Here is a 26057-nt window from a genome sequence, read left to right as displayed (position 1 = left end):
CAGAAATCAGCTTAAAAAGATGATGTTATGCTGCTGACTCTTCCGTCACTGCTGAATAGCAGATGAAGCTGAAGCCAGCTGAATCTAGAAGTGCTATGATGAAAGAGTTAGAAGTCTTTACCCAGATCTGCCTCCTGCCAGCAGTGTTTTCTGCCTGCCCTATGGGACTTGTGAGGGACAGAAAAGTTTCCCAGCCCCTGTCAAGATGGTAATATTATCTAAAGTTATCACAAAGCTTCTAGTCAACCTTAATTTCTACCACCTGAAATTCAAAATCTAAGGCTACTTTACAATCTTCACAAATTTAAATTATTTTGCTCTTACAAACTGGGCAGGTTGGTGGGTTTTTTTGGTTTATTCTTCAGGTTTTTTGTTTTGTTTTGGTTTTTGGTTTTAGTCCTTGAGCTTTGTAACTAAGTTTTCCTGTGTCTGCTTGCCCATAACTTATTTTTCTGGTCTAATGACTGTTTTTTAATGACTTCAGCCTGTGCTTTCTTGTACTGAAACTAGGCCTCATAAAACTTAGAAACTAGCCGGGCGCGGTGGCTCACGCCTGTAATCCCAGCACTTTGGGAGGCCGAGGCGGGCGGATCACAAGGTCAGGAGATCGAGACCACGGTGAAACCCCGTCTCTACTAAAAATACAAAAAATTAGCCGGGCGCGGTTGTGGGCGCCTGTAGTCCCAGCTATTCGGGAGGCTGAGGCAGGAGAATGGCGTGAACCCGGGAGGCGGAGCTTGCAGTGAGCCGAGATCGCGCCACTGCACTCCAGCCTGGGCGGCAGAGCGAGACTCCGTCTCAAAAAAAAAAAAAAAAAAAAAAAAAAAAAAAAAAAAAAAAAAAAAAAAAAACTTAGAAACTAGGCCTCATATAGAAAAAAATTTAACACCAGGTGGCTCTAAATAGGGTCCCACCCTGCCTCGATAAGGACCCACCCTGATAGGGTCCCACCCTGCCAATTCCGGGAAACAACCTCATGGGGTCCCACCCTGCCAATTCCGGGGGTCCCACCCTGCCTCGAAGTTCCCGGAATCAACAACTCCAGGAAAAAAACCTCATAAGGTCCTGCTCTAACCAATTAGCATAAGACACCTTGCTCAGGCCATAGCTACACCCAATCATTTTGCGCCTTAAGCTTTGTTTGAATTTCGCGCCATAAGCTGTGTTTGAACTTGTGTTTGCCTATATAAACAGCCTGTAACAAGCAGTCGGGGTCCCAGGGCCAACTTAGAGCTTGGGACCCTAGCGCGCTAGTAATAAATAACTCTCTGCTGTGAATCTCGTGTCGGTGATCCTTCGCGGCGACCCCTGCCCAGGAAGGAATCGACAGTTCGGTTCCAACAGTACAAAAAGAAACATGGGAATGTGAGGAACATATTAATTAGCTATAAGATGTAGCCTGGTTTTTGAAGTCCAGAGCTTCAGAATGTTACGGAAGTGTAAATATAATCATGACTTTGCATGTGATTGGTAATTACATCACAGTTAAAGCCTCAGGCACTTTCCTCCTCAGAATTTTACTATCTATCCCCAACCCCTGAATGGCTCTGTCATTAATGGTCAGTCTCCGAGAACTCATTTCCCAAGGAGATGACTTCCTGTTTTGTTCTAAGTGGCCTTCCCTGCAAACCCTCCTCACCTTTGAACTTCTTGTTTCGGGATGGAAAGAGTGACCCTTCTCCCGCTCCTCTTCACAAGGTAAGGAGAAATAAGGGAGATGAAAGAAAGGTCCTCTGGAGGTATATATATAAAAATATATATATAATATATATACATATTAAAATATGTATAAATTATATACATACATAAAATATGTATATATACACACCAGGCTACATCTGATAGCTAATAAAATATGCGTATATATATACACAAATGTGTGTGTGTGTGTATATATATATATATACACATTTTTCTTTTTCTAAACTACACCCACATTGCACCAAAGTATATGAAATGTTTTCTGGCCTTCAAATCATATGCCTAACTCCTGCAGGAAAACTGCATGGGCACTCAGGCTGATCTCCCTTACCCCACAACTTAGATCCACCTCTAACATGTTCTAAGTACATTTCCGCGCTGTCCCTGGGCCGGGCTGTGGGGTCCCAGAGGTGAAGTGGAGGAACTCACAGTCTGGTTGAAGAGAGACCCCCTTAAGTAGATCAAGCTCCCCAAGTGTTGCTGTAAGTTTACATGGAACATGGAGTCTGAGTGGGAAGTCAGGGAGGTGAATCACGGAAGCCTTTGGACTTTGTACACCTGTGGGCACTTCCCAGATGAAGGGGGGAAGGTGTTGCAGGCAAATGGCCACCTTTAAAGGGTGGGCATTGGCCTGCTTTGTCACTTCACCCTATGCTGCCCTGTGACTGGTCTTTGCATTGTGTCACTGATATGTTTTTTTTTTTTTTTTTTTTGAGACGGAATCTCACTCTCTCACCCAGGCTGGAGTGCAGTGGCACCGTCTCGGCTCACTGCAACCTCCACCTCCCGGGTTCAAGTGATTCTCCTGCCTCAGCCTCTTGAGTAGTTGAGACTACAGGTGCGTGCCACCACACCCGGCTAATTTTTGTATTTTTAGTAGAGACGAGGTTTCGCCATGTTGGTCAGGCTGGTCTCGAACTCCTGCCCTCAAGTGATCTGCCCACCTTGGCTTCCCAAAGTGTTGGGATTACAGGCATGAGCCACCGAGCCCGGCCAACCACTGATATGTCTTGTGAATCAGCTCTACTGTCTCTGAAAGTATGTTCTCCCAACCTCCTACTTTTTGTTTTGTGTTTTTAAGACAGGGTCTCTTTTTTCTTTTTTTTTGAGTCAGGCTGGAGTGCAGTGGCGCGATTTGGGCTCACTGCAACCTCTGCCTCCAGGGTTCAAGCAATCCTCCCACCTCAGCTCCGGAGTAGCTGGAAATACAGGCACGCGCCACTATACCTGGCTGGTTTTTGTTTTTTACGTAGAGATGGAGTCTTATGGTGCCCAGGCTGGTCCTGAACTCCTGGGCTCAAGCGATCCTCCTAAAGTCCTGAGATTACAGGCGTGAGCCAGCGCGCCCGACACAACCCCCTACTTTCATGAAAGTGTGGGCACTTCCAACACGAGGAGTAAGTGGATGGGCGGTGTGTGACCAACCCGTCTCAGCGTCCCCCGGAGTCCGCAGGCTGCGGCTCACCGTTCTCTGCCCCATAGTCAGCATTGCGGATGAAAGGGAACGTGGGTGGAGGATAGAGGTTGGCAATTCTGAATCTGTACATAGAACTAGAAGGGGCTCAACGCAATGTGTCGGTCCTTAAGAATCCCCCTCCCCATGGAGGTTAAAAACACAAGACGAAACAAAACTATCAAAAGAGCTATTCTAAACCAGGCTGAAGATTGGAAGGAAGTTGGCCGGCCTCGGCTGCAGGACAGGTGCTTCCAGACTCCATTAGGGGTGTCCAGCGCCTTCTTTTGCCCCAGGCAGCGCCCTGAAGAACGCATCGGGGCCTCGGTTCGCGGACACGAGGAGTGGACCGACCGAGCGCTGTGCGTAAAAGGACCGGTTAGGCACACGCCCGAGCGCCATTGGGGTTAGGAGACGCGGCCCGGAGGTCGGCGAGGCGGGGGCGGGCCCGGAGCTCCTCCCACGGGGGGCGGGTCGGGTCACATGGCGGTGGCGCGGTGGCGCGGTGGCGCGGCGGCGCGCGAGGGAGCGCAGGCTCGAAGCTGCGCAGGCGCAGGGCCCGCCCCTGGGACCCTCGGGGCCAGGCGGTTTGGCCCCTCAGCGCCCGGGCGTCGGGGCGGGAGAAGACCAGAAGAAGGGAGGCACTTGAGGTAGGTGCTGCGCGCGGGGCTCCGCGAGGCATGTGATGTCCGTAGGCGGGGCCTGCCGCGGGGTAAGCGGGGAAACTGAGGCAGGGCTGGCGGCGCGCGGTAGGGTGGGTGCTGGGCTGGTGAGGCGCGCCCCTCGGGCCCGCGCCAACTTCCCTAGGAACCACCGCAGCGCTGGCGCTCCCTCAGGGGACGACGTCCTCTCCGCCACCCTGCGCGGCGGCCGGTGGAAAAACCCTGCGCACGGGCGTCGGCTACCGGAGACGGGAACCCGGCGCTGCTGCGGCGGGCTAGGGGCCCCTCTGTCCCCGCCCCCGAGCCTTGAGTGACGCCGACCTTCGCGAATTGTTGGGACAAGGAACAGAGTAGAGGGCTCTGCCCTGGAGCGTGGGCCTGGGGGTGGCCCGGCTGGACCAGCCCTAGGTGTGGACCTGGCAGTCCTCGTCCTTGTCTCTGTGCCCACTTAGGGTCGTGTCTTTTAAGAGGGCACGGTTTCTAGTGTCGTTCAGCGTTTCAGAGGCACCTGTTCCCCCTCTTTCCCAAGAGTCACAAACATCTGACTTTAAATTGGGTAGAGCCCAGTTGTAAACTTAACAACCCTGCTGAGGTCTAGGAATGAAAAGGTAGATATACAATCTGCCCCCAGGGTTGTTGCTGGGGCGGGAGGTGAAGGCGCAGGTGGAGATGGTTAGAGGCAAAGGAAGGGAAATTAAGGCCCAGCCGGACCAGGGCTGTGGGAAGGAGGCGCACCCGGAGTCCACTGTCGGACCTGGGTTCACAGCTGCTCCTGCGCCTCTTTTTCTTGCCACATCATGCTGTCTCCACAGCCCAGCAACCCAGAACTCAGCTTTTTTGTTTGTTTTATTTTAATATATTTTCCTTTGAACCTGGCAGGTGGTTTTTTAAAAAGAAAATAATCAGGATTTGTTTTGAAAAGCATTGTGAAGGAGTCAGCTTGAATAGTCTTGAATGCTCTTGCTTGGGCCCAGCTTTAGAGAATGAGGGTTGGGATTTCGGCTGCAAACCCCAACTCCTTACCATACTCATTCATCAGAAAACTTCATTTTGGGTGCAAATAACGTTTTGAGGGTAATCATTGCTCTAGAAATAAAGAATTATACATCGTATTTATTGCACTTTTTGTGAGGTACTTCACAAGGCACCTCCTATACATTTAATCCTTTGATTCTTGCAACTCTGTAGAAGGTAATTAAGAAAGCATTCCCATTTTACTGATGCAGAACAGTTCCTTGTCCAGGTTTATACAGCTTGCAAGAATTAAAGTTAGCTATTAGTTGTTGTTGGTGTGGACCTTTCCTATATTCCCCTCTTTTATAAGAGCATGTCGTTTAGTTGAGACCTTCTGCATTACTCCTGAAGGGGTACAAAAGACATTTCTGATGATTGTCTAATCTCGTATCATTTAAATGGTGCTCAGAAAGTTTGGATAGGACTGGAACTCTAGGGCTCAAGCCCCAGGCTCTATCCCTATCTAAGAAATAAGGCTGCCGGGAGTGGTGGCTCATGCCTGTAATCCCAGAACTTTGGGAGGCCGAGGCAGGCAGATCACAAGGTCAGGAGATTGAGACCATCCTGGCTAACACAGTGAAACCCCGTCTCTACTAAAAAATACAAAAAATTAGCCAGGCATGGTGGCAGGCGCCTGTAGTCCCAGCTACTTGGGAGGCTGAGGCAGGAGATTGGCATGAACCCTGGAGGCGGAGCTTGCAGTGAGCCGAGATGGAGCCACTGCACTCCGGACTGGGAGAGCGAGATTCCGTCTCAAAAAAAAAGAAGGCAGCTGTTATGCCAGTTGGATTCTCGCCTTTTTGTGAAATGTTGAGGAGAAGCTCCAAGTTTTCCGCTGCAGCTTGTGTGGCAAGAACCATCCCGAGGTGCTGTGCAGGGAGCCAGCCTCACCTCTGAGCTCAGTGGCCTCTGGCACAGGGAAATTACAACTGAACAGTGCCCTTTGCCTTCTCTGGCGCTGCTAGTGCAGGAGGCAGTTTTGGCTACTACAGGAATAGCATGGAGCAGGCCTACAGGCCAGAGGGGCTGAGACAAGTCAGTGTTTCCATCAGACCAAGTTCAGTATTTTGTGTCTGTCCTGCTTCAGATATCCTGTCTTTATAGGGGCATGAGTGAATCTGAGCCCTGCAAAGGAGAGAAAGATAATGCTGCTTTGCAGTACTCTAGTGCATTGCTGCATTGCAAATTGCCCTTCTTATATAATCTTTATGACAACTTTTTAAAGCACCCTTGTTTTTAAGAAGACACTGAGGTTCAGAGGGATAAAATAACTCTCAAAGAGAGAAAACCCAGGATTTTTGGCTTTTAGCCCAGTGTCTTCTGTGGTATTGCCTTGCCTTCCTATCCACACCCATGTAACTTGATGGAGCCCAGACAGGAGGTTGTGCAAGTGAGATTGGAATGGCTTGCTCTTTGCGGGGCCGCTACAGCTTGAGGAAACAAGAGGACATAATCAGCTACTGGGAAACCCTAAGATACGCCCAAGAGTGAGGAATGTGAGGGCTGGTGCTGATTTCAGCATCTATTCAGAGGTTTCTGAACCTGGCATTTGAGAGTAGGGCTGGGCCAAAACCAGGTAGATACACACCCCAAGGAGCAGGGCTGAGAGTTGGAGACTGAGGCAGGTAGGTGAGAGCTCATTGCAAGTGACTAGTTTTGTGGTGTTTGAAGACAAGGGTGGGTGGAAGGGCATCTGTTGCTCATAAGGCTCTGTGTGCCTGCATCATCAGTCTGCTAGACAAGGATGGACGGAGTCTTGTTACTCTGGGGAGGAGAGGTGCAGAATGACTTCTCAGCGGAGACTAGGCAACGAGACCCTTAAGAAGACATTTGGCTTCAGATTATAAGCTGCTTACCAAAGATTGGGCTAGGGAGAGGCTGATGTTCTCTCCAGGCAGCAGATTTCCCAGGCCCTGTTTAGGGGCAGTCTTTTTTTTTTTTTTTTTTTTTTGAGACGGAGTCTCGCTCTGCCGCCCAGGCTGGAGTGCAGTGGCCGGATCTCAGCTCACTGCAAGCTCTGCCTCCCGGGTTCACGCCATTCTCCTGCCTCAGCCTCCCGAGTAGTTGGGACTACAGGCGCCTGCCACCGCGCCCGGCTAGTTTTTTGTATTTTTTAGTAGAGACGGGGTTTCACAGTGTTAGCCAGGATGGTCTCGATCTCCTGGCATCGTGATCCGCCCGTCTCGGCCTCCCAAAGTGCTGGGATTACAGGCTTGAGCCACCGCGCCCGGCCGGGGCAGTCTTGCTCTTAGCTTGCCTGAGGCCAGTGAACAGGTTTCAAGACCTGCAGGGCCCCACTTCCTGAGCCCGAACTCCCATGCTCTTCCAGCCTTAGAGGCCACTGGCCTGTGGTTGGCTGCCCAGGACTTATCGTGTCCGATGCAGGATAAACAGTTATGGACTGGAAGTTGGGAGACCCAGACCTGACTCCCAGCGCAGCCACTGACAACCTGTCCTTCCCATGTGACCTTGGACTAGCCAGCTCCCTCTCTGAGCTTTAGTTTCTTCATTTGCTCAGTAAAATGAGGCTGATTGAGAGCTTTGAGGGAAGAAGAGGGGAACAGAGGAGATCAGAGAAGGAAGATGAAGCATCCTTTCAAGCCTTGTTCACTGAGGGCCTGAGGCAAGGAGGCATGTGCACTCTCAGTTTTTTTGTCTCCCTCAGCACCCTTTCTTCTCCCTTGTCTCTGCCTCAGGCCCGCTCATTCTGAAGAGGGAGGATTCCCTGGGTGGGGCTGGGCTGGGCAGGTGTACCCTTGATGTTTAGAATATGATGCTGTCTCTACTTGTTTCAGACATGAATTAACTCACCCAGTGCTGATACTTTGTTTCATTAAGACTTTATCAGTTCCTGCCCAGAGGCAGCTCCTGGAACAGTCAGGAGTTAGGCCCCAGGAAGGAGGCAATGTGAATGTGCACACCCAGCAGGAGAACAGTGGTGGCAGGGCTTCCCATGGCTTTCTGGACATCAGATCCCTGTAGTTACAGTCCCATGGTACTTTAGAGTCTTTGGATGTCAGAGCTAAGACAGCTTCTTGGAATTTTGAGTTCCTTCCTCTGTCTATACAGATGATGAGATCCAGGCCCCGAGTTGTCTTCATAGCTTAAGTCAGATTGCCCTGCTAGTGAGCAGTAGAGCAAGGACCCGGCCTAAGGTTACCTAAGTCCCAAGCTAGAGTGTTTTCTTTAATGTCAAGCTAGCCCTGTCCAAAATTACCTTTCATACTGAGCTAAAATTGGAATTGAGTAGCTATAAGTTCCAAGTCTCTCACACTGTGGAATTCTAAGAGTAGAATTCAGATCATTTCATTAACATTTAATGCCTGGTAATTACCAGGATCTGTGTTGAGTGCCGGGGATGCAGAAATGAAGACGACAACACATTGTGCCACCATCTTGTGGAGACAGACATGTAAATAAATAAAATTTACAAAATCCATTTGTGCATTGTGCAGGGTTATGGGTGTGTGTGCACACACATGCATGCTATAGAAGAGGTGAGTGAGCAGTCAGTTGTCGGGGCTTTCAGAAAAGGCTTTGGAGAGGAAGTGTTATGTGCGCTGGGCCTTATGAATAAGTAGGCATTTACGTGGTTGGCATGGGTGGGGGGGCATCCTGGGCAAAGGAAACAACATGAGCAACACTTGCACAGGGAGTGGTCTGAAAAGGGTGCTGCAGGGGCAGGGGTGAGGCCCGAAGGGTGAGCTGAAGCCAAGCTGTGGAGGGCCCCATCAGCTGGCATACTGAGGAGTTAGTGAGAGCCTGAACGCAAGGCAAGGATGTAATCAGGTTGGGGTGTGCTGGGATCGCTGTGACTACGGCATGGAAAATAAACTATAGAGGACCAGACTAGAACCAGCCAGGTTCAGTTCTGTGGTTCTTGAAATAGGCTAGGGACAGAGTTATAGGGTCCTGGGTTTGGACAGCAGCAGTGAGGTCAAGAAGAGGATGAGTAGCAGATACATTTTACAAGATGGACAGAACTTCCTGAGTTGATGTGGGCAGTGAAGGCAAATGAACAGTAAAATGTGAATCCCCGCCCCCCCACCCCGAATCTACTGAGCCATGGAACTCCAGCAGAGAAGTAGACTTTAGTTTTGGATGTGGTACAACAGAGATACCTACAAAATCCCCGAGTGGAAACTTTGGGTCAGAACAGCAATAGGAACTTGGAAGTCAATAACAAAGTGGTGGGTGAAGTGCTGGAAGGCGAAGTCACCCAGGAAGGGAGTGTGGGTTGAGGGAAGCCACCGATGTGGCAGAAAAGGAAGGGAAAGCAAAGGGAGGTAAAGAATAGACAGCAGGTGAGGGACCTCAGAGGTGCCAGCTGACTTTCCAGGCCTGGGGTGAGAAATGGGGCAAGGGAACAGGCTGCATAAGGAGCCACAGAGAAAGGGACATCTTTTATTTGCACTAGTGTGACATGTGGGCTGTGTGCGTGCGTTGCTTCTTTAGTCTGCACTGGATAGCAGAGAAGGAGTCTGGTGGCACTTGGGAAATGTTATAATCTGCGTGACTGCAAATGACTGAAAGCTTTGCTCAACTTTTTGAAGGTCTAGGGGGCCTTGGCAGCTTTCCACTTAGATGTTTTCTGGAGACTGGCTGTTGGCAGCTGAAGGAGCCCCAGGGTTTCTGGGTGGCCTGGTCCTGCCTGTGGAGTGACTGAGCCTAGGGACCTAGTCCCGCCTCCAGCCCTCCCCTTGCTGCCTGCCCAGGCCCGCCTGCTCACCCCTGGGTATGCTTCTTTGTCAGGAGAAGCAGAGGTGTGGACGCTGTGGATGGTGAGTACCTTGTTCCCAAGTTTGAAGTGTCCGAGGTTGGGGGTAGGAGACCATGTGAGGAGGGGAGTTGCCTTATCTAGGGAAAAGACAGGGTCTCAAAGCTGGAAACTGAAATTGGGGGTGGGGGTGGTGGTGAGGAACCTAGAATGTTCTGACTCCAAAGTGACCTGTTTTTATTAGACTCTTGGGATGTCACTGGGGATCATTAGGAACCTCCTCATGGAGTTGAAAAAAAAAATGAGACCTGGGGAGGAATTGACTCAGCTTAGCCTAGGGAGCCCCACTGGGTCTCCTCCTCTTGCCCCCATGTTCAGACCAGAGCTTCCACTCTGAGCTGCCACAGCTGTTGTTTGTTTGTGGCTTTATCCTGCTTCATCTTCTGTGGGAGAGGGTGGATGAGATAAGCCCAGCAGTGGGGAAATGAATGCTATAGCTGTGTCAGGTGGGGGCTGGCTCTTCTGTAAACAACCCTACTATTCTGTTCCAGAGAAACTGACCCTTTCCTTAATAGATGGGGGATAGAAAGGGGGAGGAAAGAGAAGGAACATCTGGTATATGGTAAATTTCCTTTAGAGTAAACAGGGTTTGACTGTACATGATGACTGAAAAAATAAGGTGATTAAAAAAAGTTCTCTTTAAGACAAAGGGAATCATACTCCTGGATCTCCAGGACCCACTTCTTTCTTTTTTTCTTTGTTAATCAACAATTATAGCAGATGTAAACCCACTTCTGAACGTGTGGGGAGGAAAGGTAGTCTTTCAAGCTTTGGAGTCCTATTCCTGTTGACTCGGGTCCAGGTTATAGTACCGCTGCCTGCTGGCTCTGTGACACAGGGGAAGTTACTGAACTCTGAACCTCAGCGTTAGCTGCTAAACAGGATACTCTTTCCATCACAAGACTGTTGAGTGAATGAAATTAGGCCATTACTGACTGGCTTCTAAGACCACTGACTGCAGAGGTACGAAGGATTGCTGGCCTGCCTATCTCTGCAATCTTAGAGGACCATGTGAAAATGCATCGTTTCTGTTTAGAAATTAAAGTTCCTTTGATTGTCCTTTTTTTGTGCCTAGGAATAATTGTGATTTCAGAATTCGGGGTCTGCTCACTGTGCAGCAAGTCACAGTAGTACATGCTTCAAGACTTGCCAGGATGGGAGCTGCTTTGTAGCCCAGGGCCTTGGGTAAGAGGCTAGGCCTGTGTGCTCGCCAGGTATTCCTGAAAGTGAATTTTCTGTGCTGCTCTCTGGCACAAGACTGGGCTGCTAGAGGCCCGCTGGGTGAGTTCGGTCCGTGGAGAGGCCTGACGCTCACCACTGGTCCTGATAACACTCTCAGCATGGTGCTGCAGTGCCTGAGGATGGGGTCCACCGCCCCAGAGGGCTGATTCTCTGCTCACACTTCCAGGATCACAGTGGGAGGTTGGAAGACAGCACTTCTGGGGGTTTTGCGGTCTGGATCTTGTACCCAGCCCTTGAACTTGAGGTATGGAGATGGGGGTCTTTGGAACATAGAAGTTTGAGTTCTCAGGGCTCCTTCAGCACTGACACCTGCCCCAGTCAGCCTGCTGTCTCCCAGCTTAGCTGGCCCCATCCCGACATAGCCTGTCCATGCTGCCTCCTGTGTCCTATACCGGCTCCAAAGCCACTTCCTTCTGGGTGCTTCTGTGGCTACCCAGACTGGCTGTCATTCCTGCACCACCATAGCCTCATGCCCATACCTTGCCCAAGCTGCCTCACCTTCCCACTTGATTTTTTTGTTATTTGTGTGCCAGGTCTATATTTTCTTGCGGATTGTGTATCATTTTATGTCCTCCCAAATCATCATTTATTGAACAGGTCAGTGCTGAATAAATGTTTGGAAATAAATGTTGGGTCTAGTTGAGTTGAATTCCCTTGTGCCTAGGAGCAAACATGCCAAACGCCCATCACTGGGCAGTGGGAAGGTGGAGGCTGTTTGCCTCTGAGTGCAGGGGTGTGTTGGAAGAATGTGGAGCTGACTGTGAGGGGCCCTGGACTATCTGAATGCGCTGATGTGTCCTAGGACTCAGAGAGAGTCCATTTGTGGGGTGGATGTAAGCTCGTCTTTGTATACTGACATAGAAATGCCCATCAAATCTGTGATCAGAGACCATTCCATGTGCTCCTGAGTCATACACACAAGTCAGAAATCCAGAAACATTTTGGAAATGCATAAAGGTACAGAAGTTGTTCCAGGCTCTGGGAAATTTCTTATTTACAGCAAGAGATAAGAGCTGTGGTTTTCCCCCTAATTGTTCTGTGAACTATAATCCAGTAATGCGTAACTTGCCAAATTAAAGAATTGGAAACAGGCCTGTGTCAGGTTCTTTCCTGTTTGTCCCAAGAACTTTGGTTGTCCATAAGCCATTGTCTTTGTCATTCAATTCTGTTGAATACCTTTCAGCATGCACTTGTGGTGAGCCTGCTTTGTACCAGATGTGCGCTGTGCTAGGCATGAGAGATTCAGAGATAAACTGCAGAATGTCCTCAAAGGAGAGAAATCTGACAGGTCCAAACCGGTGTGTCAAGCACATCAGGAGAAATGTGGGTGATGTTTGGACACAGAACTGAGGAGGGGGTGAATCAACACCTCTTGGGGGTAGAAGTGGGAGGCTGAAAGTAGGGAGCTGGCAGAACATCAGGGAAGCCTTCTTAAAGAGGCCTTTGAGTCGTGAAGCACAGAATGAAATAGGATATTCCAGGCAGAGGGGTAGAGATGTGTGCATGTCTGTAATGTTCCGTTCTCAGGGTCTTGGCAGAGGGCCCAGCTCTCCAAGGCCAGACCGCCCTCGTGACTTGACTTTATTCTGGCGGCTGATGGCCAACCAAGCACGAAGTCCTGAATTCTTTGCTCTAACACAATGCTTCTCAAACTTTAATGTGCTTATGAATTAATTGTCTGCCAGTCCAACTAAAAGGCAGTGTAAGATTGCTTAGTTCGAAGGTGGGGGTTGAGATTCTGTGTTTGTAGATGGTGCCATTTATGGGTTACATTTTGAATAGTGGGTAGTAAGAAACTCTTCTTTCTCAGCACAGGTCCCTCATGTCAGACACACCATAACAGCACCCCCTTCCCCAACACACACACGCACTGATTTTCCCCTTCTTTTTCCTCTTCCCAAGTGTATAGATGCCAAATTCCTCTTTCTTAGATGTTGTTTTTGTTTGGTTACCCCGCTTACCTGGAACTTCTTTTCTTCTTTTTTTTTTTTTCTTTTTTAAAGACAAGGTCTTGCTCTGTCACCTAGGCTGGAGTTCTGGGCTAAAGTGATCCTCCCACCTCAGCCTCCCAAGTAGCGGAGACCACAGGCATGTGCCACCACGCCCAGCTAATTTTGTATAGACAAGGTCCTCCCATGTTGTCCAAGCTTGTTTCAAACTCCTGGGCTCAAGCAACCCTCTTGCCTCAGCCTCCCAAAATGCTGAGATTACAGGCATGAGCCACTGTTCTCAACCAAGGTTCTCTCTCATTCCTTTTAAAAAAAAATTATTTTAGATTCATGGGGTATATATGCATATTTGTTACATGGGTATATTGTGTAGTGATGGAGACTGGGCTTCTAGTGTACCCATTATCCAAATAGTGACCCTTATACCTGATAGGTAATTTTCACCCCACCTTGTCCCCCACCCTCCCCTCTTCAGCAGTCCCCAGTGTCTATTATTTCCATCTTTATGTCCATGTGTACTATTGATTAGCTCCCACTTGTAAATGAGAACATGTGGTATTTGATTTTCTGTTTCTGGGTTAGTTCACTTAGGCTGATGGTCTCCATCTCCACCCATGTTGTTGCAAAGGACATGATTTCATTCTTTTTTATGGCTGCCTCTTTTATTTCTTAAATCTGAATTTCCAGGTGGCTTCAGTGCTAGTCTGGCCTACCCTTTCCTTCCCAAAGTCACCACCAACTCACTCCCACCCCCACCTCATGCAGTGCACCTCTCACAGCCCCCACCCTTGGCACTGACATTCGGATTTCCAGGGCCTTTCCTGATCCTTTGGAGACATCCTCTCCTGGCCAAGTCCTGCAGGGGAGACTTGAGCTGGAGGTTCGATGGGCTGGGGTCAGGTGGGCCACACAATTACCCACTCCCAGGCCTATCCCCAGTGATCTAAGCACACAGAAGCAGGCTGGTACTTAGGGAGGAAGGCACCAGGGTATGCCAGAGCTTAGGATGGCGTGAGGACCAACTGGAAAGATAGACATTGTAAGTGGTTGTTGGGAGAAGGAAGGCTGGAGGTGGGGGTACCTTGTGGGCTCCTTCCAGGAGCTCCCACCCACAGGCACAAGTCTTCCTAGCTGGAGAGAGCCTCAGGCACCCAGGCAGAAGTCAGGAACAAGGCTGAATTCTGACAGAACCCGCCTGGAGCTCCATTTCAGTTGCAGAGACCCTTACCTTATGCAGCTGTCTTTTGCCCAGCCTCCTCTGCAGATGCCATAGGACCTCCTCTTTTCTTTTCTTTTTCTTTTTTTGAGGCTGAGTCTTGCTCTGTCACCAGACTGAAGTGCAGTGGCACGATCTCAGCTCACTGCAACCTCTGCCTCCCGGTTTCAGGCGATTCTCCTGCCTCAGCCTCCCGAATAGCGGGATTACAGGCGTGCGCCACCATGCCCAGCTAATTTTTGTATTTTTAGTAGAGACAGGGTTTTCACTATGTTAGCCAGGATGGTCTTGATCTCATGACCTCGTGATCCACCCACCTCGGTCTCCCAAAGTTCTGGGTTTACAGGCATGAGCCACCGTGCCCTGCCAGGACCTCCTCTTTCTGATATAACACCTGCATTTGTTTGGCAGACATCTGTGTAGTTCTGTTCACAGGAGAAAAAAGTCAGATTACTAAACACCAGTGTTTAACAGTGGCCATCAGTAGGTGGTAGCTTCAGAGAGTATTTGCTTTCTCATCAACTATGGTTTCATGTATTCTCTTCATTTTGTTTTTTTACTATAAGCCTATTTTGTTTATATAATGAGGCAGAAATAAAGCTTTTCTCAATTGGGAGAAATTACTACCTGCCTATAATGAATGAGGCCCTGCTGGGCACTGGCTGGGGGCTTAATGACCAGGGTATGGTCCTTGTTTCTGGAGGGTCCTCAAACTAAAGAGGAAAGAAGATAGGGGAACAAAACAGTGTGGTTGGTGTTCTGAGTATCCTCTGATCACAGAAGAGAAAGCTGCCCCTACCCAGGCACGTGATCCTGAGCCACCTGGATTGTGAGGGAGAATTAGGCATTGATGGGGAGGGGAATGAGGAAGTAGTCTGCCTACAGGGGACATAGTTCGGCACAGCTCCACAGGAGCTGGGGGCTGCAGCCTGGGGCATGAGAAGAGAGAGCAGCAAGAGAAGCAATTGAGACGGCTGTCCTTTCTCTGTCATCACTCCTGATGCCCTGGTGAGCTCCATGGTGCAGGAACCTCCATGTGTGTGCTGCATCCCCAAGTTCTGGTGGCAGTAGGTGCTTAGCAGCCCTTGTCCAATCTCGCCTCTGACACTGCTGCTCCCCTCCTCTGTCCTGACCTCCTGGTTGGCTGTCCTGCCAGAGCCTTGCCTGGAAGATGAAATTCCAGCTACCCTGTGGGAGCAGTAACGCCTTCTTCCTTCTTCTCAATCTCCAGAAATGTCTTTCCTCCAGGACCCAAGTTTCTTCACCATGGGGATGTGGTCCATTGGTGCAGGAGCCCTGGGGGCTGCTGCCTTGGCATTGCTTCTTGCCAACACAGACGTGTTTCTGTCCAAGCCCCAGAAAGCAGCACTGGAGTACCTGGAGGATATAGACCTGAAAACACTGGAGAAGGGTAAGTGGTGACCCTTCAGGTCTCAGTACTTTTCCAAGGAGCTGAGATACAGGCTTACTTACTGTTTTCTTTCTAAACTCTCTCCTTTTTTTAATTGAAAAGATAATATAACAACATTAGGAAAAATTTAATAACAACTTTTAAACTAGCAATAATTCTATTACCCTAACACAGTAATTTATGTTTTGGCATATTCCTTTCCATGTGTACATATTACATAGTTGTGCTTGGCTTGGGCGCTGTTTTATATTTTAGCTTTTCTTATCAAAAGCATTTTTCATTCTCTGTTGTTGTCTCTGTAACTATAATGATAAATTGCTCCATAATATTTAGTAATAATTACAATCTTTTACTAAACCAGTACTTCCAGAGTGTATTCTGAGGAATTCCAGGCTTGTGGGATCGTCAAACTGAAAGGAGTTCTGAGTGAACAAGTATGAGAGACACCTTTTATCCAATTCCATGCTCCTGATGCTCAGCACAGACATATGCTTTTTAGAACGAGGTGTCTGGATTGCTGCTGATTCAGGCATGGCCAGCCTCTCCCTGTGAAGAAGCTACGGTGTCTGAGGAATCACTTCACGGTCGCCCGTTAGAGCAAACCTGCCTGTCTCCCTCTTCTGGGGGACCGCTAAGAGTCCATTGTGGACAGCTTAGAGCCACACACTCAAATGTGTTAGCTCTGCCTCCTTGCTGTGTGCTCTCAGTGTTAGAGCTGTAGCTTGGTGGGATTTCAGTCATGCCAGTGGTGTGGCAAGAGAGTTGGAGTGGTGAAGGTCTCATTGATGGCGTGGTCACCGTGTTAGCCCCCCAGGTGGAAGTCATTGTCATCTGTTTAGTAAGTAAGGAAGCTTGCCAAAGGAAGGCAGGAGGTTGTACAGGTTTAGAGTAGGTCACCTTAGTAAGGTACTAAGAGAGAGAGACCTGTTAAGCTTTGTTCAATCCAGGATTTCCCAATCTTACTTATTTGATTACAGACTCTTCTCCTCACCCTCTCACCCACCTGACCCCACTTTTTTTTTCCCCACATAACATCCACGGGAATATGGGTCCCTCTGGGAAATACTAAAATAATAAGGGCTCATATTTATTGAGCCCTCACCAACTCTATATTACCAGACATTGTGGTGAGCACTTTTATATTCATCTTTCAATATGCCCTGTAGCCCAAAGTGGAACTACTAGATATTTGCATTTTACAAATGAGGAAGCTGAGGTTCAAAGAGCAAAAATAACTTGCCTAGGGTTACACGGCTAGATTCAGACTTAGTTGGACCTTAGAGCTGGGCTTGAACTACAGTACTCTACTACCCCAAAGCATTTTATTCCTAGGCATCTTCTATCCTCCTCTGTTAATAATATTGCAGTTACCATATTTAGGTTAAAAATTTGAGACTCAGTTTGGACCATGTTTCTGTTCTAAAGGATTATTATACAATATCTGATGACATCGGCAATAGACAAAATGGCCATTTTTCCAGAAACGTCCCACTTCTGAATGTTCAGGTTGGAAAAAAGATTTTCATGGTGGGAGGGACCTACTGGATATATAATAGGATTCTTAAGCTTGGTTAACTTTCCTCAGGAAGGTGAGTATTCCGTCTGTGTTTCCTGTGTGTTTTTCCCCACGTGTGAAATGCCTGTCCAGGTCCTCTGCTGGGCCCGGGTCTCTGACCTCAGCTGGACTTAGTGTGGTTCGTGAGCTGCTTAGTGATTGGGGCTGGGCCAGGAGGAGATACTGAATTTCCTTTTTTCCTCCCTTAGAACCAAGGACTTTGAAAGCAAAGGAGCTATGGGAAAAAAATGGAGCTGTGATTATGGCCGTGCGGAGGCCAGGCTGTTTCCTCTGTCGAGAGGTGAGTGCAGATGAGATATATTCAGAGAACGATCCTGGCAAGTAGGGGCCATTGTTTTCTGGCCAGAACTGAGGGTCCGTAAGCCAGCTTTAGCCTTTTACCCACATGGTCTGTTCTGTTATTTGCTCTAGGTATTTCTTTTGATTTGTGCTCTATTTCTGTTTTTTGTTTGTTTGTTTGTTTTTTAACAACTCGCCCTCTCCTACTGGGGTTAGCAACACATCTGACTTTCCCTTAGTACTCCCAAGCCTTTCACCCTGTGCTATACCTTCTGAGTCCTGGACCATCTTCCAGTTTAATCAGGGGCAGCGACCAGGTCCAATTCCGTGCTTCTGATGCTCATCACAGACATACGAGGTGCCTCGATTCCTCCTGATTCGGGTGTGATCAGTCCCTCCCTGTGATGAAGCTGCAGTGTCAGAGGAAACACTTCAAGGTCACCTATTAGAGCAGATCTGCCTGTCTCTGTCTCCTTGGGGAGCTCCTAGAGTCCATCGTGGACAACTGAGAGCCACATACTCACATGTTAGCTCTGCCTCCTTGCTGTGTGCTCTTGGCATTGAATCTGTAGCTCAGTGGGATTTTATTCATGCCAGTAGTGCATTTGGCATGAGAGTTTGTTGAAAGTTGGAGCTCACTGACTGGGTGGTCTCCAGGTTGGCCCCTTGAGGGGAAGACATCATCTATTTATATGTAATGGAGCTTATCAATGGAAGGAAGGAACTGTGATTGTTGAAACACAAAATGCTAGTGTCAGAAGGAACATTGCAAATACTTGGATCTAGCCTTGTCCCTTTGTAGGTGGGCAAACTGAGGACCAGAATGGTTAGTGGCCTGTTTGTGATCACACAGCCTGTCAGTGGCAGAAGACCCAGATTCTGAAATTACTGCCCTCCCTGGGAGAAAACTGGGAATGACAGTGTTCCTGCCCTTGATACAACTTTGCATCTCAAGCAGTGGCTGTGGCCCTGTCCAAATTGTCATCGTCATTCTTCTGGTTCCCTGAGGCACCACCTTTCAGCCTTGCCGATCTCTCCATGCTTGTGTGATTGGGCTGGTGAAGAATCCACTTGCGCTGCTGGATGCATGTGATGCCTGCAGTACCCTACCCCCAGGGCACTGTGTGCCTGCTATCTCAGTGGGTCCTCACCGTGGCCCTTGGAAATACAGCTTGTTGTTTTACTCTCATTTTATTATTCTCGTTACAGAGGAGGAGACAGTTACAGAGGTTGTAACAAAGCCACCTTGATCAGGGAGATGTATTAATTTCCTATTGCTGTAACAAATTACCTCAAACTCAATGGCTTTAACCAGCACAGATTTATCTTGTAGCTCTAGAGGTCAGAATTTCAAAGCGGAAACTGGTTGCATTCTTTCTGAAGGCTATAGGGGAGAATCCATTTCTTTTGCCTTTTCCAGCTGCTAGAGGTCACCTATGTATATTGGCTTATGGCCCCTTCCGCTATTTTTAAGTCAGCAATGGCTGACAAGTCAGCTACAGCATGGAAGCCTGTTTTGACTTGATTTCTCGGGGCCATTAAAATCCAGAAGGTTCCAAGAGCAACAGCTCTCCCTAATTATAATCTGTTTCCCTCTGTATTGATCTGTGCCCACATAGAACATTTAATGGAAACTTACGTTTTCAAAAAGATGGGTGGATGGCAGTCTGAGTTATTTTGAGTGGCCCAAATAGCAGGTATGTGACTCAGTTTCCACATCATGCCTTTGTATAGTGCCACACCAGGAGTAAAGAGCCAGGAAAAGTGAGTAAGACCTTTCATCTCAGCCAGGTGCAGTGGCTCACGCCTATAATCCCAGCACTTTGGAAGGCTGAGGTGGGAAGATCAACTTGAGCCCAGGAATTTGAGACCACCCTAGGCAACATAGCGAGACCCTGTTTCTCTTTAAAAAAAAAAAAAAAATTAGCCAAGCATGGTGGTGTGCACTTGTAGTCCCAGCTTCTCAGGAGGCCGAGGCAGGAGGATTGCTTGAGCCCAGGAGTTCAGGGCTGCAGTGAGCTATGATTGTGCCACTGTAGCTAGGCAACAGGGCAAGACTGGAAAAAAAAAAAAAGGCCAGGTGCGGTGGCTCACACTTGTACTCCCAGCACTTTGGGAGACCAAGGCAGGTGGATCACTTGAGGTCAGGAGTTCAAGACCAGCCTAGCCAACATGACAAAACCCCATCTCTGCTAAAAATACAGAAAATCAGCCAGGTGTGGTGGTGCGCCCCTGTAATCCCAGTTACTTAGGAGGCTGAGGCGTGAGAATCACTTGAATCCAGGAGGTGGAGGTTGCATTGACCTGAGATTGTGCCACTGCACTCCAGCATGGGCGAATAGCATAGGCGACAGAGCAAGACTCCATCTCAAAAAAGACCTTTCATATCACAAAAAGGTGGTTTTTGATTATATCAAACATTGTAGTCCTCTGCTCTAGGGCAAAATTTGCCAGTCACTAAAACTCTTGATAAATGTAATCAGTTCTGCCTCATTAGTTGTCTTTTTTCTTACTCTAGAAAACAAATGAAAAATTAAATGTAGTTGCAACCATACAACAGCGTATTTGTATTGGAGATGAGTAGATTGCATTTAAAAGGATTTGCCGCTCATTCTTTTAATTCTGACACCAAATGTGAAAAAAAATTGAGTTATTAATGTTGAAGCTTTACCATGACTCATGCAGTTTCCCTCATTCATCTAGCTCACAGTTCCTGAGAGTCGAGGGTGTCTGCATCTCAGCTCAGCTGCATTCTCCCCATTGTCCCCCTTCAAATCTTTCCACCTGGTATTTAGCACCTGTTTTACACCCAGCCATGTTCTAGGCACTGAGGGTTCCAAGAAATGGAAGACATAGTTTCTAACTATTAGAAACATTTGGGAATTTAAGAGACAACATTCAACTTAGTGGTAACATGCAGACTTAGTACAGAAAATGTCACCAAACAGGGAAGATAGGATATGCACAGAAAAGCAGAGCTTTACTTCAGGGTGGACTAGCCGGGAGATCTTTTTAGAACAGGGATACCTTTCCAGAGGGTAGGTTTGAGCTGAAGAGAGAAGGAAGGTTATGGCCAAAGGAGCGTGTGTCTGGCTGGGCCCTTGTGTTAGTTTGGTCTAGTGCAGGGAAGGGGCTGGGAGATGAGGCAGGAGAGAAGCATTGTGGGCAGGAGGAGAGGTTGTGTTTGGGTATGGCTGCGCCCAGGCTATGGTTAGGACAGCCATAACAGGAGCCTTGCTTCTGCTTCCCACTGGAGAAGACAAGGAGCCTGGGCTGCGGAGGAAATCTGACACCCTATGTGGAGGCCCACAGCCAGCTGGCACAGATGTCCCTGAACTGTTGTGTCTTCCACAGGAAGCTGCGGATCTGTCTTCCCTGAAAAGCATGTTGGACCAGCTGGGCGTCCCCCTCTATGCAGTGGTAAAGGAGCACATCAGGACCGAAGTGGAGGATTTCCAGCCTTATTTCAAAGGAGAAATCTTCCTGGATGAAAAGGTGTGTGTGCTGGCAGGCTTTTAGACACAGAGTGCTAGGGATTGTGCTCAGCTGTGTGATAGTCAGGTGGCCCAGGTATGTCTGACCTGGAGCTGGAGGCTGGCCTTCCCTTCAGCTGTCCTGAACTTGCAAGGCCTTTTTTCAGCCCCCTGAGCAGAGCATGATCAGACATTTTAAAGGTGTCCTCTCAGTTACAGACAGTCCCTGACCATCTGATGGTTTGACTTACGATATTTCAGCTTTGTGATGGTGCAGAAGTGATAAGCTTTTAGTTTCTTCATTTCTTCAAGAACCCATAGAGCCATTCTGTTTTTCACATTCAATATTCAATAAACTACATAAGTTATTCAACACTTCATTATAAAATAGGCTTGTGTTACATGATTTTATTCAACTGTAGATTAATGAAAGTGTTCTGAGCATGTTTAAGGTAGTGTAGGCTAAGCTATGAGGTTAGGTGTATTAAATGCATTTCAATATAAGATATTTCAACTTATGTTGGGTTTACAGAGACATAATCCCATTGTAAGTTGAGGAGCATCTGTATTACTTAAGCCTTTCCTGCCGTGTGAACTGGGAGAGTAGGAAATAGCTGAAACTCCAACAGGTTCCTCCACTGTTGGGGGCCTAGTGCAAAGCCCCACACCCTGTCCCTTAATTCATTTCTTTCTTTCTCTTCTGCTCCCACCTCTGCAGAAGGTAGCACTGTTACCATCCTGTCAGGTGGAAGGCTAGTGAGAAGGTAGAGTCAGAATTGAAAGCTATGGGTGTCACCCTAGGTCGGGCCTACCTTGAGGTCAGAAACTGGACCCAGCAGAGTTCTGTTTCCTTGGCAGTTGAGAATGGACCTGTATTGGCTGGGCATTGTGGCTCATGCCTGTAATCTCAGCTCTTTGGGAGGCCGAGGTGGGCAGATCACTTGTGGTCAGGAGTTCAAGACCAGCCTGGCCAATGTGTGAAACCCTGTCTCTGCTAAAAATTCAAAAATTAGCTGGGTGTGGTGGCGGGCACTTGTAATCCTAGCTACTTGGGAGGCTGAGACAAGAGAATCGTTTGAACCTAGGAGGTGGAGATTGCAGTCAGCTGAGATTGCACCATTGTACTCTAGCCTGGGTGACAGAGCAAGACTCTATCTCAAAAAAAAAAAAAAAAAAAAGAGTGGACCTGGATGTGGGCAGTGTGTGTGTGTTGGGTGGGAGAGAAGACTGGAACCAGCAGCCTTTTGAGTCTTTGCCTGAGTACCAGTGCTCCGTCGGTAGCCTTTCCTGCTTGAGGAAGGCAGGCACGTAGAGTACTCATATGGGATCTGTCTTTCTCACTCCACAGAAAAAGTTTTATGGTCCACAAAGGCGGAAGATGATGTTTATGGGATTTATCCGTCTGGGAGTGTGGTACAACTTCTTCCGAGCCTGGAATGGAGGCTTCTCTGGAAACCTGGAAGGAGAAGGCTTCATCCTTGGGGGAGTTTTCGTGGTGGGATCAGGAAAGCAGGTGAGTCCTTGGTGTTTACTTGTGGTCTGTAGGTGTCTGTGTCTGTGAGCGTGAGACCCCAACCAGAGGCTGGAGTGGGGTTTGACTTTCCCTGTTTTGGGTCTCCTAGCCTTCCTTCTAGCAAGCCAGGGAACGTGAAGAAGGGAAGGGAAGGCAGTTGTTGTTTATCACACATCTTTCTCTGCTAGTACCTCATACTTGAATCTACTCACTCATCACAGTGACACCATGAGACAGTTTGATCGTTTTTCAGATAAGGAACTTAGAACTGAGAAGGGATGAGCAGCTGCACAAGGAGCACAGCTCATCAGTGGCACTGCTGGGGCCTGAACCCAGGTTTTCTGACTTTAAGTTTTGTTTTCTGTGCTTGAACAAAAGCATAGTTTTATTGTTTTTGAATTTATTCCCTTGCAGTGTTCCAGGCCACCATGGATGGATGATAGAAAAGAAATAAGAGGAGAAAATAAGGAATAGAAGCAGGCCTAATTAGGGGAAGTGGCAAGGAGGTGGCGGGGAGATGATGCTTTTTCCTATGGGGATCTTGGTGTCAGGGCTGGCCTAGGAAAGGTATCTGACTCCTCTGCAAACAGGCTGTTATATCAGGTCCTGACTGTAAGGCTCCACAAGCAGCATGGAGCCCTAGGGAAAGGTGTGGAAAGGAGGAATGGGGTCTCTGTAGGCCCAAGAGCCAGGTTGGCAGTTGTTTGTGTCAGGGTCTAGGCAGCCCTGAGCCATGGTGGCTCCCCTGCCCTGGAGGGCAGTGTCAGCAGAGGCCAGGAGGATGTGTAGCAGGAATGGGGCAAAGTGGATGAGAGGGCTGGGCGTGGTGGCTCACACCTGTAACCCCAGCACTTTGGGAGGCCAAAGCGGGCGGATCACTTGAGGCCAGGAGTTCCAGACCAGACCAGATTGGCCAACATGGCAATATCCCATCTCTACTAAAGAAAAACTTAAAAAATTAGCCGGGTGTAGTGGTGCACACGTCCATAGTCCCAGCTACTTGGGAGGCTGAGGCAGCAGAATCGCTTGAACCCAGAAGGTGGAGGCTACAGTAAGCTGAGATTGTACCACTGAACTCCAGCCTAGGCGACGGAGCAAGACTCCCTCTCAAAAAAGCAAGTGGATGAGCAAAGGGTATGGGAGAAGGACCTGGAAACTGGTGGCCTGACTTCTAGGCCTGTCTCTGTCAATTTTGGACATGACATTAATGTGTAGAAAGTGTTTTCTTTCTGTAGAAAGATGGGGTTTATCTGCATTGTTGGATCTCACCATTAATGTTGATAATTACATACTCTTCCCAATTTGGGAGGAATAAAAGGGAACAGAAATCCTTCAAGTTTAAGCTTTCTTTTTTTTTTTTTTTTTTTTTGAGACGGAATCTCACTGTGTCGCCCAGGCTGGAGTGCAGTGGTGCAATCTCGGCTCACTGCAAGCTCCACCTCCTGGGTTCACGCCATTCTCCTGCCTCAGCCTCCCAAGTAGCTGGGACTATAGGCACCCGCCACCACGCCCAGCTAGTTTGTTTGTATTTTCAGTAGAGACAGGGTTTCACCATGTTAGCCAGGATGGTCTCCATCTTCTGACCTCGTGATCCACCCGCCTCGGCCTCCCAAAGTGCTGGAATTACAGGCGTGAGCTACCACACCTGGCCTAAGCTTTATTTCTTACATCTTCCTTTTACAGCTTGGTAACTGATTCGCTTGACTGTATTAGAATTAAGCATAAAATGGTGTCTGATTTATCATAAACCTATTTGCTAATTTTCTGGTAAATCTGTCAAAATGTCTTAGTAATAATGGTTACCAATGAGTGCCTGTCTTGTTCTACGTGCTTAAGTACATGATCTCGTGTCTTCCTCACAACCAATCTAGGATGTTAGGCATTTTTATTCCCATCTACATATACAGCAGTGGGCCTAGAGATTTAAAATAACTCAGCCAAAGACACAGCTAAGTGGTACAATGGAAATGAAACTTAAGAACTCAAATCTGTCAAACTCCGGAGACCCTGCCCTGTCCTGCCTGGCCCCTAGCCTCTCCTTGGAGGTGTTTCCTAGCGACCACTTCCTGATATCCTTATGCTTGGGCAGGCCACTTCCCCAGTGGATTGCCCATCCTCTTCCCACTCGGACACTGTGGGGTTCCTTCCCCTACCCACCTCTGCCTTCACATGGCCTCTAGGGCAGGGCTTGGCATGCCTGCCAGCCTTTTCTTGCCTGGTGATGACTCATCTGGTGCTCATGGGCCCTACTGGCACGTTTCTGATGTTGCTAGGTGTGTTTGACTTTGTTGGTATTCCCTGGAGCCCCTGGCCTTCATTCTCCCAGGTGGAAGGTTAACTGGCTAGCTGAACTTCAGGACTTACCTCAGTTCTTGTTGGGTGCAGAGGTGTTGTAGTCTAAAATTGGGGTGGTGGGGATTTCCTTTTTTTTTTTTTTTTTTTGAGACAGAGTTTCACTCTTGTTGCCCAGGCTAGAGTGCAATGGCACGATCTCAGCTCACTGCAACCTCCACCCCCCGGATTCAAGCAATTCTCCTGCCTCAGCCTCATGAGTAGCTGGGATTACGGGCACCTGCCACCTTGCCCAGCTAATTTTTGTATTTTTAGTAGAGACAGGGTTTCACCATGTTGGCCAGACTGGTCTCAAGCTCCTGACCTCAAGTGATCTACCCGCCTCGGCCTCCCAAAGTGCTGGGATTATAGGCGTGAGCCGCCATACCTGACCTGAATTTTCTTTTTAATAACAGTCTTGAAAGCATTCTTAAAGAAGAAGTAGCTGGACAACATAGCAAAACCCCATCTCTATAAAGAATAAAAAAGTTTAGCCGGCGTGGTGGCATGCACCTGTAGTCCTGGCTATTTGGGAAGCTGAAGCAGGAGGATTTCTTGAGCACAGGAGTTCAAGGCTGCAGTAAGCTATGATCGCACCACTGAACTACAGCCTGGGAAACAGAGCAAGACCCTATCTCTAAATAAATAAAAAGTGTATTTGCACTACAGAAAATTTAAAAACAGCAGAATATTAGAAGGTGGGGAAAACCATCCTATGAGCTCAACCACCATGGACAATCCATTGGAACAAAGCTGAGTGAACTTTCCTTTTGTTTTGCTTTGCTTTAGAAAATTATACCTTACTAAACTAGATGTTCTTTTTTCATTTAACAGTATATTGTGAACATTTTCCTATGTCATTATTATATTCTTAGTTTTTTGTTGGTGTTTTGTTTTGTTTTGTTTTTTAGATGGAGTCTCGCTCTGTCACCCAGGCTGGAGTGCAGTGGCATGATCTTGGCTCACTGCACTCCAGCCTCCCAGGTTCAAGGGATTATCCTGCCTCAGCCTCCTGAATAGCTGGGACTAAAGGCTTGAGCCACCATACCCAGCTAATTTTTGTATTTTTAGTAGAGACTGAGTTTCACCATGTTGGCCAGGCTGGTCTCGAATTCCTGACCTCAAGTGATCCACCCACCTCAGCCTCCCAAAGTGCTGAGATTACAGGTGTGAGCCACTGCACCCAGCCTATTAGTGTTTTTAATGTCTGTATTATGGTTTATTGAGCAAGTAAATATAATTTTCTGATCTGCTTCCCCATAATCACCATAGTGTGGTGGGACTTTTTTTTTTTAAAGTCTCTGTAAATAATGACACAGTGTATTTACAGATTTTCTTTTTAAGATGAGCTTCCAGATGTAATGAATCAAAGAACTCGAACAAGGATTCCTTGATGCTGATCTCAAACATGTTATTTTGTCTTTTTTTTTTTTTTTTTTTTTTTACCACTTCTGACTTTA

General features: G+C 48.0%; 2 protein-coding genes across 9 annotated transcripts in view; both read left to right on the top strand.

Moving 5' to 3' along the window:
- PLAC9 (placenta associated 9) overlaps positions 1–26057 on the top strand; it is a 316145-nt gene that overhangs the window by 263382 nt on the left and 26706 nt on the right. The gene's annotated exons all lie outside the window — the stretch shown is intronic.
- Positions 3703–26057, top strand: part of PRXL2A (peroxiredoxin like 2A) — a 28348-nt gene continuing 5993 nt past the window's right edge. Inside the window, exons 1-7 of one of the 8 annotated variants that reach the window (XM_028826411.2) lie at positions 3703–3804; positions 9384–9611; positions 11016–11093; positions 15263–15425; positions 17190–17281; positions 20635–20775; positions 22102–22266. In XM_028826411.2, the coding sequence (XP_028682244.1) occupies positions 9609–9611; positions 11016–11093; positions 15263–15425; positions 17190–17281; positions 20635–20775; positions 22102–22266 (642 nt within the window). In that variant the 5' untranslated portion in view covers positions 3703–3804; positions 9384–9608. Of the gene's footprint in view, positions 3805–9383; positions 10793–11015; positions 11094–15245; positions 15426–17189; positions 17282–20634; positions 20776–22101; positions 22267–26057 lie in introns of those variants that run through there. The other 7 variants (XM_077946486.1, XM_077946488.1, XM_077946485.1 and 4 more) reach the window with 7 other exon arrangements.

The sequence above is a fragment of the Macaca mulatta genome, chromosome 9 (genome assembly GCF_049350105.2).
Source record: "Macaca mulatta isolate MMU2019108-1 chromosome 9, T2T-MMU8v2.0, whole genome shotgun sequence".
NCBI lineage: Eukaryota > Metazoa > Chordata > Mammalia > Primates > Cercopithecidae > Macaca > Macaca mulatta.
This window is presented reverse-complemented; position numbering and strand designations above follow the sequence as displayed.